Below are 18,484 nucleotides of genomic sequence, written 5' to 3'. Positions count from 1 at the left end.
GAAGTTTTTTTCCTGTTTGTGGAACATGGGTCACATACGCCCACTATATTGTCACCGAATGTGACATCTTGACTTGTCGAACAAGTTGTGGAAGTTTGTTGCCTTATTTTTTTTCCCACTAAATATAACCTTGATGTAACATGTACCATTGTGCAAGGAAATTATAAAGAAAAATCTATGGTTTGCGTCCGTGGACTAAACCTTTCTCCGTGTTTTGAGTTGGGATAAAACCATATTAAATACTCGTGTCATTTATGCATTTATTTATCGTTCTTATGCTTTATTTATTCGTTTATCTTTCGTGGGTTTGATGATTGGTATAAATCACATGTTTGTTGAGTCCAAGATTCCTTACATACATATCATCATGCCCTGCCAACCATTCCCAGATTTGAATATTGTTCGGTCTATGATCAATTTAGAAGAGACGCAACTAAACCGTACGTCTTAGGTAACAAGCGAATCACATGGAACACTGTGACGACCCGAAAAAATTGCCATTGACGGCGCCGTCAACTTAGGTCCCGTTACGTGGTCATAGTCCCTAAATGAGACGCGTTTAACCAAAATTATGTCGCATTCATTTGAAACGTAGATGACTTGCAAAGTTTTAAGTTACCAAACGGTTCAAAAACAAGTTTAAGTTTACAAAAGTTATAAAGTAAAATGAAATAACTTACGATATAATAAAAGTTGAAAATCACGAATGCTATCAATAGCATATGCATGTAAACATTAAGTTGAATCCAAAGGTGCTATCACTAGTGTATGCATGTATGCTTGACCCCAAACAAGCAATCAAAGTATGCGGAAATATAAAGTAGCCAATCAAGAACCTGAGAAACATATAGAAAACTGTCAACGAAAAACATTGGTGAAATCATAGGTGTATTTGTAAACGTTGTTTTTAAACCACAAGATTTTGTATCAGTTGATTATCCAAATCGTTTGCATTCCAAAGATGTTGTACGTTTGCGGAGCACCTAATTATCAAGACTTAACTGTTTTGTACCTTGTTACGTAGTGTTAGAACATACACTATACTCGAAAATATATTTCATCCGCTAACGGTAGTGAACCGTCCGAATGAGGGCGCGTCAAGCCCGTATGGATCCACACAACATAAGTTCTCGCTTACACCCTCCAAGTGTAACTAATGATAATTGAATTGAGGCTTTTTGTTCTAACTCGCACGTGAAATGTTCATTTTCGTAAAGCATAAAAGTATAAACCGTATATGCTTCTCATCCCATGATTTAAAAGAGTAAAAGTTGTTGAAAAGATTAGACTATGATCTCACCGTAGTTGCACGCCAAAGTACTTCATTTTAAACGTTGTGTAATGAAAGTTGTTTAGTCTTGACCTAAACAAGTAAGCTATATCAATACCGGGTAAGACACAAGGTCGGTCAAAATGTGTTCAATTAGTCCTATGGCTCGTTACGACTCGATCATATAGCATGTGAGTCAAGTTGTCAAGTTTCATGCAAGATATAAGTATAAAAGCAAGTTAGAACGATTGCATAAGTATTTGGTTAAGTTTAACTAAAAGTCAAACTTGGTAAAAGTCAAAGTCAAAGTCAACAGGGTCGGGTATCCGACAATTTTTCTATGAAAGATAAGCATATATAAGTATTTTAGCCAAGTTTCATGTTAATCGAACATGTATAGCATAACGGGAATTAAACGGAAAACGAAAAGTGATTTTAGTCAGCAGGAATCGGAGCCGAGCTCCAAGCGGCGCTCAAATAGGCATATGGTGGCTTTGATTTTAGTCAGCAGGAATCGGAGCCGAGCTCCAAGCCGAGCTCAGGGTGTCAGATCAGCAATCTGGGCAGTTTTGAACACTTAATGCACGAATCAAACTTCATTTCAACACAACTAATGAACCGTAAACACTCAAAACACATACCATACATCGTTGGAAAGGTAATTTAACGAGGAATATAACTAAACACATATCATAAATCAAATCCATCATTAACAACAATGAAAACCTCGTCAAATGATCATTATTTAACATTTCAAGCTCAAAAATGCAAGTGGTGATTCGGGAATCCAATTTACACATACGATATGCCGTTTCGAAGGTAATTAAACATACATTGCAACTAAACACTTACTAAAAACATTTCATAGCATTCAATGCATCAAAATTCGTATTCAAGGTTACTAAACCCTAACCAAAAATCATGAATTCAACAATTTTGTTAATGAAGTTTTTCTAAATCAACCTACATACCAAAACGAAGCTAGTGATGCTAGTAACACATTTAATACACGAGCTTTAACATTTAACAACATTAAATCACCCAAGACTCAAGATTAAACAAACCCTTTTTCAAGTTCATGCTAGTTTATGCAAAATAACAAGATCGAGCAAATAAATTACATATCCATGTTAGACTCGAGCCATAGACAATAATTAACACACTTTTAAGCTTAAAGGTCTAATTTATGGAAATTAGAGATTTCGAAAAGCTTACCCAAAGCTATGAAATTGGTAACAAATTAAAGAGGACGAAGAGAGGATTACAAATATGTAATTTGTTTTGTTGTAGGCTTCCTAGATCGAATTTGGATGATGATTCTTTGATTTGGATAAAAATGGTGTTCTTGAACTAGAGAGAAAAAGAGAGATGAGAGGTGAAGTGAATGAGTGTTGGTGGTGGGGTTTGACTAGTTGACCTAGTCAACTAGTTTGGCCCCTTGGCATCTTTGGTACCTCAAGTTTGAAAGCGGGTGCGTGAATTAACCAAGCGATTTATTTTAAATACGCTAGAGTAAATGAGAGATGTTATAATTAAAAAACGGAAATATTAAGAACTTTAGTTAACGGAAGATACGAATTTAGATAACGAAAGATATTATCTAAAAAAAAGACGGGCGTTAAAATAATTTAACGAAAAAAGTCGGGTTATTACAAACACTGTCTGCCCCTACGCTTCTGGTTGCTCAGGCTGCCACTCCGAACAGCAAAACATCCCGTCCACCATCTAGTAGCCCCGATTTAGCTATTTAGCGTTTATCGATTCGAATGTTGGAGTTGTATAAAATACATGAATTTGAAGGCTGGTAATACAGATTACGACTCCGCGTTATTACGTTATTTTCTTGAAGATGGAATATTTTCATTCATTTGAACTCAAAGGTACAAATCTCAAGTAATACATACATATGAAGAAGCCATGCAATCACAAACTCAATAGCGAGACACCATAACATTATACTTTAACAATTGCATCACCCAAAAGATTAAAACTATAAGTTTTTGCGGTCGCAATTCCACATGTCATCCTGAAAACACCCGAGCCACCAACAATAGGCATCACACAATACTCATGTAAAACCAGGTTCTCTCGAAAAGACTAAAAGTACTACCATTAAAATCGCCATCACTAAAAGTCAAATTCATACTCATTAATAAACCGATATCCTCCATCGAGGCAGATACATAAATGGCTTATGCTCGGCCTATAATAGTCGAGTTGGGCTCAGGCCCAGAAGTTAACACATCGTCAGCCATGACTAAGTTGGCAAACGCGGTGAGCGAGGTGAAGTCGGTGGGCTTAGCCACACTCATTGCAGTTGGGCTATTACCACTAACCATAATGGCCCATACCTCTTTGTTAGAGGTTGGGAGTTTGATTTCCTGAAGTGGCAACATTGCACACAAGGATATTCACTTGATCTTGAAATCCACCCAAGATCGTCAATCGCACATCGCGTTTGCGGGGGCAGCGAGGAGGGGAGTTTTTTTTACCGGCCATGCCCTCGGATTGATCCAGGTTTCCTCCTGAACTGCAGTTGAGGGTGGGTTATGCAACTGCGGAAATGATCACGTGAGTAGTTATTCCCCTGGTTTATTCCAAAGTGCTGTTAAAAAAACACTAACCATGGAGGTAGAAATGAAGTTTGGTGGCCTTTTCTGTCATGGTGCCTAGGCCATTGAACCAGTCTAACACAGATTTAGGTAGGGATGACATCGGGTCGGGTTTAGGTAATCTCGAACCCGAACTCGATTAGAAAAACCCGTCCCAAACTCGAACCCAAACCCGTCGGGTCTTCATTTAGTTACTAACTAGCGGGCCGAATAATCGGGTATACGGGCCGGGTATATGGACTCGAGTCTTTTTTTCGGGTATACATGCCAGGTAATTGGGTTTGTGTCTAAAACAATACCCGGACTTGGACCCGCGAAAAAATTAAAACTATCCCCATACCCGACCCTAGACCCATTTACCTGACCTGAAGCCGACTCAAAAATATTGAGTTTTGGATTTTTCCATCGAGTACGATATTTTTTACTATCCCTAGGTGTACGAGTTTGTGTGGTGTAGATCTAATCAAGAAGACTAGTTAAGCCACTTGCAATGGTTCCCAAGTTTAACATACATTTTACCCGCCACATCAGCACAAACTCTTTAACATTTCTTTCACGTCCCTTTCACTAAACCCTCATTATCATACACTCTATTTCAAACTTTAATCAATTTAAATTAATTGTTTAAATACATTAAATAAATAAAAATTAAGCATAAATCACCATCGGCTATTGCAATGGATGTAATTTTTTTTTGGGGCCCCACTTTCATTCGTGAGAGTATTGTTGCAGGCTTCACTGGCCATCCTTCTCACGAATTGCTGCTTATCTTAGTTAGACTCTAACGATCGTTAACGGAGTCCAATAACGGTAGATTGTGTGGTCTTTGAGTCCGGAACACGTGTAGCTGTACTCACCTGAAATGGCTTTGACTTTTGAATCGTTTTAATATTATAGTTATGTTTTCTTAAAAAAATAAGAAAATCACCAAAAATATTACTCCACTTAAATGGGACAATAGTCAAAATCAAACAATAGATTAAACAGGGCCCTACCAATAATGCCTTCGCCGTCTATAAAGAATCACTGGGGTATCCTCCAATATTTCAATCATAAAAAATAATTGAGTTGAAGATCACAAGGCCTAAAAAATGGGAGATAAACAAGAGAAAATAAATCTACTGACCCCTTACAAAATGGGTAAATTCGATCTTTCTCACAGGTATTATTATCATTTATTTATCCTTTTGTTTTCTAGTTTATGTATTATGTATTTTTAGTATTATGTAATGTAATTTGGGAATAGTGAATTGCCCACAACTGTTTTATAAATTGTCAAGCATATTATTCCTTTTTTTTTTTTTTTTTTTTTTTTTTTTTTTTTTTTTTTTTTTTTCATTTGAGTATATTTGGTTGAATACTATATATAACACTCAACATGTATGATTTTTATTTTTCGACAAATTGAATTCTAGCTTGAAACTATCATTTTTTTTTTTTTTTTTTTTTTTAATTGAAGTAATGATAGTAAGAAATAACGGAAGCTCTAGACAGTAGAGTAATTATTTTAAGGCTTTGATTAAATGAGCTTCAATTAGCCACCGATCTTCTCTTTACTATTGTTTAGTTAGTTTTGTATATATTCCCCAAGTAATTTACTTGATTTTATATCAGCTACTAAAAAAGGGAACAAAAGAAAGAGAGAAAGAAAAATACAGGACTTTGAGTTGTAAAGGTTAAACCTCATTTGTTGTGAGGTCAAGTTGCAATAGGAACATGTGGGGTGCGTTTGATAAAACATAATGATTAAGCATCGAGGGATATTGAATACGAATGATTTAAAGGTTCTGATTGAATTTAGTTATGAACGACAATGACTTGTTTGATAATAATTCCGAATGAACTCTATGAATAATGTAAAGTTAATGTGTTAACCTTTTATATAAAGAAATATAAATAATAAATACAAGAGTATAGAGAGTATAATTGTGTGATAAGTGTTATGAATATAATTTAAGGAGTATATCAAAGGAAATGAAGGCGGTGAATGGTTAAGACTACTTAAGAGTGTATTTCAGCTTTAAAGTTTAGCACAGATTGCTGAATGGTTCAACATCATTTGTCATTCATATGTCATTAACAAACGCACTGAATGCTGAATGGCTCAACATTAAGTGTTGAACCAAAGAGGCAATCAAACGCACCCTAAGTCTTAATATTTGATAATCTTATTCTGATTATGCTAAGAACATAAGAAGCTTGTTGCTTGTTTCAACATTTGTGAATTTCTTACGTCTCTAGAAAATTAAAATGGTCTGATTCATATCTCGTGTATAAATGAATACAGAGTTGTTTTAGCACCTCTAACAAGGCAAAGATCTTATGGAAATGTTCCTCAACCACATGCTATTCTATATTACTCGCAAAGAACTACAAAAGGAGGCCTTCTTATCTCTGAAGCCACTGGAATTTCAGATACCGCTCAAGGGTATGTATATATGACCCTTAGTTTTCAATCTTTATTTCAAATGTCCTTAAATATCGAAATTATTTCATTTATTGGCAATCTACAAAGATAAAATAGCTATTTGTCCATTGTCATAAAATATGTCGTATTTATGGTTCATTATTTGTAGACAATTAAGCCATTTGACTAGTAATTCAATCTGTTTCATCTCTGCTAAACATCACATTGTTCGTTACGTATATGACTGGCGATCCTTGATTGCGATACCCATCTCCATTTTTTTTTGGTTCCCTCTTTGTTTTCGTTTCCATTGCCCTTAGCCTGTCGGTCGGCCCGGGCGCCCATGAGGTGTGGTCTGCTTTCAGAAGGATAAAAATAGGCGGTCTACCCGCTTTCCTTTCGGTTAGCTGCCCCTCAACCGCGTTAGAGGTCTTCTCAAAAATAAATCAAATAGAATAATAGAAGGAAGAATCAGAACAGGCTAACTATATATTTACTTTTCTTGAAAACATTCAAAAGCTAAAATTATATACGCGTGTTGTTAGGATTTAGGACCCAACAATATGAGTGATTTCCAGCAAATCACTCTTCCTACAAAGATAAATGAAGACAACAACAAAGAAAATAAGAACGCGATAATTTAACGTGGTTATATGTAATCACGAGTTATTTACTTTAATCCACGGACCAAACTAAAGAGATTTTATTGATAGAATTCGTGATACACGGTATGTGTTACATTAGGGGTGCTTATATAGGCAAAACTCAACAAGGAAACAACTGACCAAGAAAACTCGGTTTTGGAAACTTTGGCCGACAAGACCCCAATTCGCGATCGCGAGAATCCTGGTGCCTTCTGTTTCGCGATCGCGAGATATGTGTCGAGCATATTCTCCAGTCGCGAACTCCTTTTTTCCAATCGCGAGCTCGTGTCTATACCATTCTCGCGATCGCGAGTTTGTGCCTCGCGGTCGCGAGTCCTTTTGTCCTTTTGTACCTTTGTTTTGTTTAAGCTTCTTCACTCCAACACGTGTTTCCTTCCATTAATTTTGAGTCGCAAGTTTTCCGTACTTTGTAAATTATGGAGGGTATTCATGACATTTAACTAACGGTGATAGGTAATTCCTAGAGTAATGTGCCTTGGTTAAACATTGCATTGTTTTTAAAAATCGTGCAGCTTATTTTGTTAATACATTTGTCTTGTTAAGGTATCCAGAGACACCAGGAATATGGACAAAGGAACAAGTTGAAGCATGGAAACCAATTGTGGATGCTGTTCATGCTAAAGGCGGCATCTTTTTCTGTCAAATTTGGCATGTCGGAAGGGTTTCAAATACGGGTATAATCTTTTTCTGTCATATTAGCAACCTTTAAACATGGGATGCTTCATCAATATACAGATACAGATATAGATATATAGATTTGCAGCGATCTACCAAGTCGCCCATTAACTCTGCTTGCTTTTTAGTCAAACTTTTAAAGTTCTTCATATGTTGAACAGGTTATCAGCCAAATGGACAAGCACCAATATCTTCATCGGACAAAGAATTAACACCTCAATTACGAGCCAATGGCATTGATGTCGCACGATTTACACCTCCGAGGAAGTTAAGTACAGACGAAATTCCTCTTGTTGTTAATGATTTTAGACTTGCGGCAAGAAATGCAATCGAAGCTGGTAAAAATTACCTAATCATTACTCCTAAATACTCGACTAATATCTAGTTTATGGTTGTAGTTTTTGTAAATAAAAAAATAATACAGTAATTTTTTTTGGCAATGAAAATTATAGGTTTTGATGGAGTTGAGATCCATGGGGCCCATGGTTATCTAATTGACCAATTCTTGAAAGACGCAATAAATGACTGCACAGATCAATACGGTGGCTCTCCAGAGAATCGTTGTAGATTCGCTCTAGAAATAGTTGATGCGGTTGTTAACGAAATAGGAGCGGACAAAGTTGGGATAAGATTATCCCCGTTTGCAAGTTACATGGAATCGGGTGACTCAAATCCTAAAGCGTTAGGCCTATACATGGCTGAATCACTAAATGCATATAAGATTGTTTACTGTCATATGGTAGAACCAAGGATGAAATCTGTAGGTGAAAAAGTTGAGTGTCCACATAGTCTTGTGCCTATGAGAAAGGCGTTTAAAGGGACTTTTATTTCGGCCGGAGGGTATGATATGGAAGATGGAAACAATGCTTTGGCTGAAAACCGAACAGATCTAGTGGCTTATGGTCGTTTGTTTTTGGCGAATCCGGATTTGCCAAAAAGATTTGAGCTAAATGCTCCTCTTAATAAGTACAATAGGGAGACATTTTATATTCCTGATCCTGTTATTGGGTACACCGATTATCCGTTTCTTGACTCGAAAGAGATAAAGACCACATAAGTTTGAAGAATGCAAATACTATTGGTTGTAAAAGTAAGTTCTGGGGGTGTATATCATTGATCAGTTGGGAGGGTCTTTGTGTTGGTGATTTGCAAATGGCAATATATATTGTATGTTTCTTTGTTATAAATCTCATGATGTTTTGCATTACATCTACTTGTCATTATATCTACTTGTCATTATTCATCCATGTATTTCAATTTAAATAATAATAGCTTCATACTATTTAAAGTAAGTATTTGATGATTTGATGGGGGCACAAGTTGATTTTCACCTGAGCTTTAGAATGTGTTTGACAATTGTCCCTTCTTTATTTATTTTTTTCCTTGGAATCAGTCTTTTAATTCTTAGTTAGAGATATCACTGTGTACATCTAAGATCATAGATAACGCAGGAGTTTGTCGCCTGAATTCGCCCACAAACGCCCGGAATGGGGCGTTTGTCTGGGGGCGTTTGTCAAGAAAGCACGAGCATGAAAATGTGCGTTTGTGATTTTTTTATTTTTATTTTAATTCTTTTCTACCTTTTTTACCACTTTTTAACCCAACCTCCAATTATATTTTGACACATCACCCACAAACGCCCTTACAAAAGCCCCCCATTACAACTTCCCCCAAAATGTCATGGCACAGTCACAGTTTTTCCCCAAAAAGTGCACCTCACCCATTCCACGTCACAATCACCAATATCTGTGAGTGCTGAAGAGTTTCATCTTTGAATTGGTCAAAGAGTCAAAGTGGGTGTGCTAGATATGTTTAACATTTTTTAAATAGTGATGAACTTTCATCTTGAATGTGTGAGCTATGAATACATTTGAATCAATATATCAATCAACTTGTTTGAAAGATGACTGAGAAAGAAGGAGAAAAACAAGTCAAAATCCCTCTTCTCACTCCTTACAAAATGGGAAGATTTGAGTTTTCTCACAGGTTTCACTATATGCTTTAGATCTTCTCTCAGTTGTTTATTTTCCTTTTAGGCTACTTTTTTTATTTTTTTATTTTTAATAAACTAATATCTTATCAACTGGGTGTCATTGGTAGTAAATTACCCATGAACTATTGTTAAAAAAAGTCAAACATTACAGCTATTACTTCATTATGATTTTTGTTGTATAGTAAATAAGAACTAATTCTTCTGATTACCTAATGCCAAAACAGTTAGATTAACCTAAACAATTAACTATTTGGTTGAAGAGAACTGTTGTGGATGATCTATACCGAGTATCAGTTAATTGATTATTTAAGTATCTTATATTGATTTTGGTGTTTTAAATTTAAAATAAATAAAAAAAGTACACTTAGAAAACACATACTGAAATTTTCTATAAATTGGAGATCTTATTAAACAATTCATATCCTGCTTTTGGCTGCATTTATAAATTTCAAACCATCTGATGTATGCCTGGTATCCATCTTAAATGGGTGCTGATTCGTAAACCATTAAATTTAGCCATACACCACCAACTATGCATTACAGTGTTGTACAGTACAATGTTTTAATGCACCATTGGTGGTGTATGGCTAAAATCTAGTGGTGTACGAATCAGCTCCCATCTTAAATAGAGTCGTTTTAGCTCCATTAACAAGGCAAAGGTCCTTTGGCAATGTGCCTCAACCACATGCTATCTTATATTATTCGCAAAGAACAACGAAAGGAGGCCTTCTTATTTCAGAAGCAACTGGAGTTTCTGATACTGCCCAAGGGTAAATATGTATGCCATTGATTTTGATTTACTATACTTTCTAACTTTGTAACAGTTGGAGCCAGCCCCATTCAAATCGTTCGCCTAATTGTCATAATAGTTACTAATAAACTATGTGTTTTGGCTTAAACATTGCATTGTTTATGATGGAAGATGTAGTTTTCTTGATAGTATTCTTTTTTTTTTTTTTTTTTTTCTTTATTGTGCTAGGTATCCAAATACCCCCGGTATATGGACAAAGGAACAAGTTGAAGCCTGGAAACCAATTGTTGATGGTGTTCATGCTAAAGGCGGCATCTTTTTCTGTCAAATTTGGCATGTCGGAAGGATTTCAAATGTTGGTATGGTTTTGAATCCAGTTCAGTTAGAACCTTTGAATTATTCAGATTTTGAATCATTTAGCGCTTAGTTCCTTGCAAGAGGTCCCAGGTTTGAATCCCGTCTGGGACGAATATTTAGTGGTGGCCAGGGAAGGGTTGGAAACAGCCAGAGAGTAATCCTGCTGGGCTGCGTACATCAGAGTATGGGGTCGGATCACTCGCCCTCCCGGGTAGCCTGAACAGGGAAAACCTTCTACCTTTCTACCTTTTAGCGGTTAATAATTCTGATTTCAAGAAAAATTCTTTACCTGTTTTTCACCAAACACCTATCGAACAGGCTTTCAGCCAAACGGGAAACCGCCAGTATCTTCCTCAGAAAAAGAGGTAACAAAATGCAACGAGGTTGATGTTACACAACTTACACCTCCAAGAAAGCTAACTACAGATGAAATTCCTCTTGTTGTTTGTTAGTGCATATTTTGTAATCCCTAGTTCCATGAACTTTAACGTTTTATTCGATCATGTTGTAACCTATAATATTGTTAAACGTTGATTGTCGATGTGTTATTTTATATTTGTAAACGTTTAAATATAATTCGTAATATTACTCGACAGTCGGCCGACTGACATGGTCAGTCGACCGACTGTCATTCACTGTCGACCGACATAGGAACTGAGGTATTTAAGCCTAATTAATCTTCATTAATTTGGTTAACAACTCTGCACATTACATACACACGAAAACAGTTCTAGGTCGAGTCTCTCTCTCAATCTTCATGTCCAAATACCACAGAATGTCAGTCTAGGCTTCGTGTTTATCAAGATCTAATCTTGGTTTGACTTGTACGAACCCGAAAATCCATAGATATTCGTTTAAGCTCGTTCTAGTGTTATTCCGCCTCTAGATCGTGTTAGGTTGATTCTAAGATCCTCTAGACCGAATTACATAGTATGTCGACCGACTGTTGTTTCCTGTTTTTTTTTAAATTTTTCGATTTAACGCTTTTCGATTATTGTATATATGTTTGTATAGCAGAATAAATGGCTCAACTAGGTAGTCCAGTGAACGAAGATGTACATGAGGAAGAGGTGATTCTGTCCAAGAATCTTCCAGGCCTGACGGCAAGCGAAAATGCCAATCTAGAGGCATGTCTAAACGAGGAAGGACCTGAAGCAAAGGAAGGCTTCGTTGATATTATCAAATTCTTGAAAAGGTCCAGGATTCATACTGCAATAACTCTAGAATGCAAAGCATACTACTCACACCAACGAGAATTCTGGAACAATGCTTCTATCGTCACTGAACAAGGAAGAAAGGTAATACGAAGCAGCGTTGGTGGTACAATTGTAAAGATCTCGGCACAGACAGTTCGTGAAGACTTAGGTTTTCCAGATAATGATTCTATGCCAGTCACACTGAATAGAACTAAGGTCCGAAGGTGTCTAGTAAGATGTGGATACTCTGGTGATCCAATGAAAGGAGCTGTTAAGAGAACTCGATTCTGTCATCAATACAAATACCTAACTTTGGTGTTGTTGAGATGCATGAGTCCAATGGTAGGCGGTTTTGATGAGCTGAATGAGACTTATAGCTCAATGTTTGCAGCACTAGTTCTTCATGCGGACTTCAACTTCTCCGAAGTAATTTTCAGAAGCATGTTGGTGAACGTGAAAAAGAAGAGCCACTTAATGTTTCCTAGGTTCTTGCAGGTGATGATTGAAAAGCAAGTGCAAGGTTTGAATAAGGTTTGGGAGGATGAGATTAAGCTGAATCATCTGAACGATTTGACTTTCAATCGAGTCAAGCAAAAGAGAGGTCCGGATGAACCATTCAAGAGATTGGTTGGCCACCTCGCAAATGAAAACTATGTATGTCCACCAGGTGCTGCTTGTCGTCATGAGAACAGTACGTCTGGTAATGAAGATGATATCGTCGCAGTTGGTGAAGACGATCAAGAGGTTAATCAGCCACCGCCAGTTGTTCCAATTGAACAAATACTGGTTGATGAAGACGATGAAGGAGATGACCTTGACCCTGATCAATTCGAGCTGAGAAAGCGAAAACAATCTGAGGGTCCTTCGGTTACCACAAAGCCGAAGCAGAGGCGCATAAGATTCATTAAGAAGGCAAAAAGGACTGAGTCGTCCTCCGCTACTGAACAGCGACAATCACAGCAATCACAACCACAACGACAACCTTCAGCTGCTGCTACTCAAGAAACACGTGCTGAAACTGATACAGGAGTTCATGCTGCTGCATCCACGACTGCTATTACACAAGATGCTGCGGTTTCTATATTAAGTGAGAAGGTTGTCAATATGGCTTCTGAATTTGAAAAGTTTAAAGAAAAAGCTGATGAACGAGAGAGAAGAAAGGATGCTGAGATTGCCAAACTGACCAAGCAGGTTGAAGATCAACAGGTTGAATTGAAGAAGTTACAAACTAAGTTTGATGCTCAGAATTTGCTGATTGTAAAGGCTGAGACTACAACGAACAAGGCACTTTCGAAGGTGCTTGAGTGGGAAAATAATTTCGATATTGAGGCTGTTGATCTCGAGGAGGATATAGACTTTGGTAATTTTAACGATCAAGGCGAGGATGAGCTAGGTTTGGATATTGCTAAAGGCACAAGCGAGAACCCACTAAGAAGGGGAGATCCCGCCGGATCTAAGCACTGAGGAGCAGGCCGAGCTAGTGCGTCAAGAGCAACAAGCAAGTACTTCAGCTGACGCAACTGCTAGCTCATCTTTTGAGAATCGTTACGATTCTAGTGATGATTTTGAGGAAATTGTCGTAAGTAATGAAAACGACAAAGATTTTGATGAAGTAATTATTGAAGATGAACCAATAGGTGATTTTCCAGAGTACGAATGTAATAACGATAAAGATCTACCTACATTTCAAGACTACTTCAAAATGAATGAAGAGCTTCTAAACCGTAAATGCGAAGAAAAAGAAAAGACCGAAGATTTGCCTCCAGGGTTTTTACCGGTCAAGATAAATAAAGAAAAGATAGAAGTTCTAGAAGCTGAGTGGAAGATCCTGTTGAGGATCAGAAAATATTGTGAGAAGCCAGCGCCGGAACCTGAATGGATGAATTACATTAATAGACCGGCGAATCTTTTGGCTAAAGGAAAAATAATTGCGTGGGCCTACATTAAAGAGTTGAATATATACGCAATAAAGAAGGAGTACGGAGTGGATTACATCAAACATGGATACGAGTTCACGTCTCTACCGTACTTTGAATTTATGCAGGTGGCTAGGCTCAAAATGTTATATAGGGATTATGACGGAATTCCTAATATTGTCTGCAAGAAGATAAGACACTCGTACTTGTCAAAGAACTTTGAGGGATTCGGCCCTCAATTTCCCACGATCACTTATCGAACAAACAAGAAAACGGGCGAACGAAGAAAGATTGTCAAATACAAGCCAGTAAATTATATGAGAAAGGTTCCTGTGATGAAAATGCCGCAGAACTTTAGCCCACGTTTTCGCTGGTGGTACTACGATGAACGCTCAGAGGAGGCAGTCATCGTTTTGGACAAATTGAAGGAAGATGAGACAGACTCGATACAGGTTTTAGATCCCGTTTGGTTGAGAAATTGCTGTGAAGCTGACATCTTCACATTGTACTACAATCGGATGCTGTACAGGCCAGAAAATAGAGTTCAAGCACAACAGTACATTCGTGTTGCAAAGGTTTGCTATTTGAATAATATGGTTACAGATCCGTACAGAGATTGAAGCAGATCGAAGACTTATGAGGAACTAGGTCTTAGGGGGAGTTTGTTAGTGCATATTTTGTAATCCCTAGTTCCATGAACTTTAACGTTTTATTCGATCATGTTGTAACCTGTAATATTGTTAAACGTTGATTGTCGATGTGTTATTTTATATTTGTAAACGTTTAAATATAATTCGTAATATTACTCGACAGTCGGCCGACTGACATGGTCAGTCGACCGACTGTCATTCACTGTCGACCGACATAGGAACTGAGGTATTTAAGCCTAATTAATCTTCATTAATTTGGTTAACAACTCTGCACATTACATACACACGAAAACAGTTCTATGTCGAGTCTCTCTCTCAATCTTCATGTCCAAATACCACAGAATGTCAGTCTAGGCTTCGTGTTTATCAAGATCTAATCTTGGTTTGACTTGTACGAACCCGAAAATCCATAGATATTCGTTTAAGCTCGTTCTAGTGTTATTCCGCCTCTAGATCGTGTTAGGTTGATTCTAAGATCCTCTCTCAGCGTCTACATTGTTAATGATTTTAGACTGGCTGCTAGAAATGCAATTGAAGCCGGTAACAATTACTTTTCTATGTAATCTTAATATATTATGCTAATATTGAGATGATAAGTAATTATTAATGACATATATAGGTTTTGATGGAGTTGAAATCCATGGTGCTCACGGTTTTCTAATAGACCAATTTATGAAAGACGAAATAAACAACAGGAACGACCAGTACGGTGGCTCGTTAGAAAATCGTTGCCGATTCGCTCTAGAAATTGTGAGGCTATCGCAAATGAGATAGGAGCCGACAAAGTTGGAATCAGATTATCCCCATTTGTATACTACATGCAATCAGGTGACTCAAATCCAGAAGCTTTAGGTCTTTACATGGCTGAATCTTTGAATAAATATAAGATTCTCTACTGCCATATGGTTGAATCAAGGATGATATCTTTCGGTGAAAAGGTTGAAAACCTTCACAGTCTTTTGCCAATTAGAAAAACTTTCAATGGAACTTTTATTTCTGCTGGGTGGTATGATATGGAAGATGGTAACAAAGCTGTATCTGAAAATCGAACTGATCTTGTTGCTTATGGTCGATTATTTTTGGCAAATCCAGATTTGCCAAAAAGATTCGAGCTTAATGCTCCTCTTAACAAGTATAACAGCGAGACTGTTTATACTAATGATCCTGTTATTGGCTACACAGATTATCCATTTTGGAAACCCCGGTTTAGCTATAACTCGAAAGACCGAATTCTATAAAATACATGAATTTGAAGGCTGGAAATGAAGATTATGATGAATTTATTAAGTGAATATCTTTATGTGGAGTTATTTTGTTATTTTCTTGAAAATGGAATTTTCGCATTCATTTGAACTATAAAGATACAATTCTCTAGTAGTACATACATATAAAGAAGCCATGTAATCACAACTCAATAGTGAGACACAATAACATTATACTCAACAATTGCATCACCCAAAAGATTAAAACTATAAGTTTTTGCAGTCGCAATTCCACGCGCCATCCTGAAAACACCCGAGCCACCAACAATAGGCATCTCACGGTACTCATGTAACACCGGGTTCCGCCCCAAAAGACTAAGAGTACTACCATTAAAATCGCCGTCACTAAAAGCCAAATTCATCGTCATTAAAAAGCCTAGATCCTCCATTGAGGCTGATGCATAAATCCCCTGTGCTCGGCCTACAATAGTCGAGTTGGGCTCGGGCCCAGACGTTAGCACATCGTCAGCCATAACCATGTTGCCAAACCCGGTGAGCGAGGTGAAGCTAGTGGGCTTAGCCACATTCATTGCAGTAGGGCTATTACCACTAACTATGTCATGGAAATAGAAATGAAGTTTGGTGACCTTTTCAGTCATGGTACCTAGGCCATTGAACCAGTCCTCCACAGCTGTGGGATCTTGATTAATGCAATGAACAGAAGATAGAGACAACAGTACAATTGAGCATAAGGTTATTTGGAAGTACATCTTAGCCATCTTTATTTTTGTGTTTCAGAGTATGTATGTTGTGTCCTTAAAAAGGGATTATATTTTCATAAAAAATGTGGATGTGGATTAGTTTGACAAATGGATTACCAAAAAGGGTAGATATGACATTGCCGTAGTGGGTCAGCTAAAACACAAACTGTGGCCTGTGGGTCAACTAAACCCAAACTAGTCACACGGAAAAATAAGATGCACGATATTGAATTTCAATTCTAAAGAATGACAACTATAGTCCTTGTGACTATGTTAATCATATAAGATTCAAGTTAATTTGATCATCATTAATAATTATGTGTAATCACATTATATTATATAATTAAATTGCATTTTCTCTTGAGATCATTAGATCAATGTAGATAAAACTTTGGCAAACTTCTTTTTAGTTATTTATAAACGTGATAATCATATAATCTTCTCATAAAAATTGATGACTTGGTCTAATTTAATAATGGTTCCATCCCATGATACACATAACAAAACTGTCCATTACTATCCTAACGTAATAGTTCATTTCTAAAAATAATAAATTATAAATTAATATCATTAAACTGCTATACTTACCTTCATTTATTACTCATTACTCATAAATCTCAATAATGTATTTATTTAAAATAAATTTATTCAAACTTACATAAAATATATGTGCAAAACTTACATTTATTACACATATTTTAAATCCAACTAGAATTTTTAAGGAATTTTTTTTTTTTTTTTTTTTTTTTTAGACAAAGGGATCCAAAAAAGGGACATAACAGCATGTCGAGTCGTGTGATCGTGTCATGTGGTTGTCGTTTCCCAACCACCGACAAAAATCTAGGGCTCAACTATAAGCAGGCGGTATAAACTACCAAGCTCTAGCATGATTCGTCAAATCAAGGTTAAACTTGAGCAACCACCTGAGGTTAAGCACTCCTTGATCAAGGCTATACTTGCTAAAGATCGAGTGGTTGAGGCTTCACACCCGGTTCACCCAAGATTTAGGCTTTTTTCTATTTTCTTAAAATAATTTGATTTGTTCTTTTAACAAAAATTTAACATAGAACGACTCTCTTGAAATCCCTTTCAAAAGTTCAAATATTACACTAAATTCAACCTTAATTATCAGTTAACCCGTCCTGCTCTGTTTAGTTCATTCAGTAATTAGTTTATTCAGTAGCAAGTTCAGTTGTACGGAGTTGTATATATTTTTTTGATCTTAGCACGAACTTCATTTGTATTTGAGCGTAAAAACAGTTGCTTTGAAGGTTGAAAACCTGCATATATTGGTATACATACACATACATACATATCCAATATTACAACTTTACAAGTAATATGAACAATATGTATTGCCAAACTAAACATAGAATATTTTGAAGGAAAACTTTTACTACGTATTATAATTCTCTCTTCATTGTTGAGCAAAATATTTACAAGGTTGCACAACTTTGAAAGGATTACAATCAGCTACCTCATCTTTCCAATTACTGTCATTTTCAGCCCATTATCAAACTCAACAAGTAACCCGAGTAAACTTCCCGGGTTAAATCAAAAACCGGTTACGGTCAAAACGATTTGGAATCAATTCAGATAAAAACTCCGGCGATATATTTAACTCGGTGTCCAGCAGTTGATGTACATAACTTGTCGGATTGAATCATCAGACTGCTTCTTCTTCTCATCTCCGGCTAAAAACCCTCCGACGTCAGAACCTAGGCCACCGGAAAAGGGCGGAGTTCAGTATGGTCAACGTTGACTGATGAACCGAATCCCTTTTTAGTTTGATGAAAGGAATTCATGCCGGACTTTAGTTTGTTGCTTTGATCTGTGTGGCCGTTAGCGGAGGCAAATCCGACGTTCATCCATACTCTGTTTAGGTAACTCATCATTGATATTGTTTTTCTATTTAGTTACAAATTTTGTTGTTTGTTAAAAACAGAAGTTTTGGTAGTTAGAAATGGATATTGATCCAAAGGGTATTAATAGGACGAGGTGAACCGGTTCTGATGAACCGCCAAACCGG

General features: G+C 36.8%; 2 protein-coding genes and 2 pseudogenes across 2 annotated transcripts; 2 read left to right on the top strand and 2 right to left on the bottom strand.

Annotated features, from left to right (window-relative positions):
- Positions 1 to 3,201: 3,201 nt before the first annotated feature.
- On the bottom strand, positions 3,202 to 3,985 carry LOC139842589 (dirigent protein 21-like; annotated as a pseudogene).
- A 925-nt stretch (positions 3,986 to 4,910) lies between these two features.
- LOC139839632 (putative 12-oxophytodienoate reductase 11) lies at positions 4,911 to 8,924 on the top strand. The gene is made up of 5 exons (XM_071829754.1): positions 4,911 to 5,044; positions 6,170 to 6,310; positions 7,498 to 7,628; positions 7,791 to 7,967; positions 8,082 to 8,924. Exons 1-5 carry the CDS (start codon positions 4,974 to 4,976, stop codon positions 8,684 to 8,686), a joined length of 1,125 nt encoding a protein of 374 aa, XP_071685855.1. The 5' UTR covers positions 4,911 to 4,973; the 3' UTR covers positions 8,687 to 8,924.
- A 564-nt stretch (positions 8,925 to 9,488) lies between these two features.
- LOC139839631 (putative 12-oxophytodienoate reductase 11) lies at positions 9,489 to 15,820 on the top strand (annotated as a pseudogene).
- Positions 15,821 to 15,894: 74 nt separating this feature from the next.
- On the bottom strand, positions 15,895 to 16,478 carry LOC139839633 (dirigent protein 22-like). The gene has a single exon (XM_071829755.1). The coding sequence runs from the start codon at positions 16,471 to 16,473 to the stop codon at positions 15,904 to 15,906; it is 570 nt and encodes a 189-aa protein (XP_071685856.1). The 5' UTR covers positions 16,474 to 16,478; the 3' UTR covers positions 15,895 to 15,903.
- Between the last annotated feature and the right edge of the window lie 2,006 nt (positions 16,479 to 18,484).

The sequence above is a fragment of the Rutidosis leptorrhynchoides genome, chromosome 4 (genome assembly GCF_046630445.1).
Source record: "Rutidosis leptorrhynchoides isolate AG116_Rl617_1_P2 chromosome 4, CSIRO_AGI_Rlap_v1, whole genome shotgun sequence".
NCBI lineage: Eukaryota > Viridiplantae > Streptophyta > Magnoliopsida > Asterales > Asteraceae > Rutidosis > Rutidosis leptorrhynchoides.
This window is presented reverse-complemented; position numbering and strand designations above follow the sequence as displayed.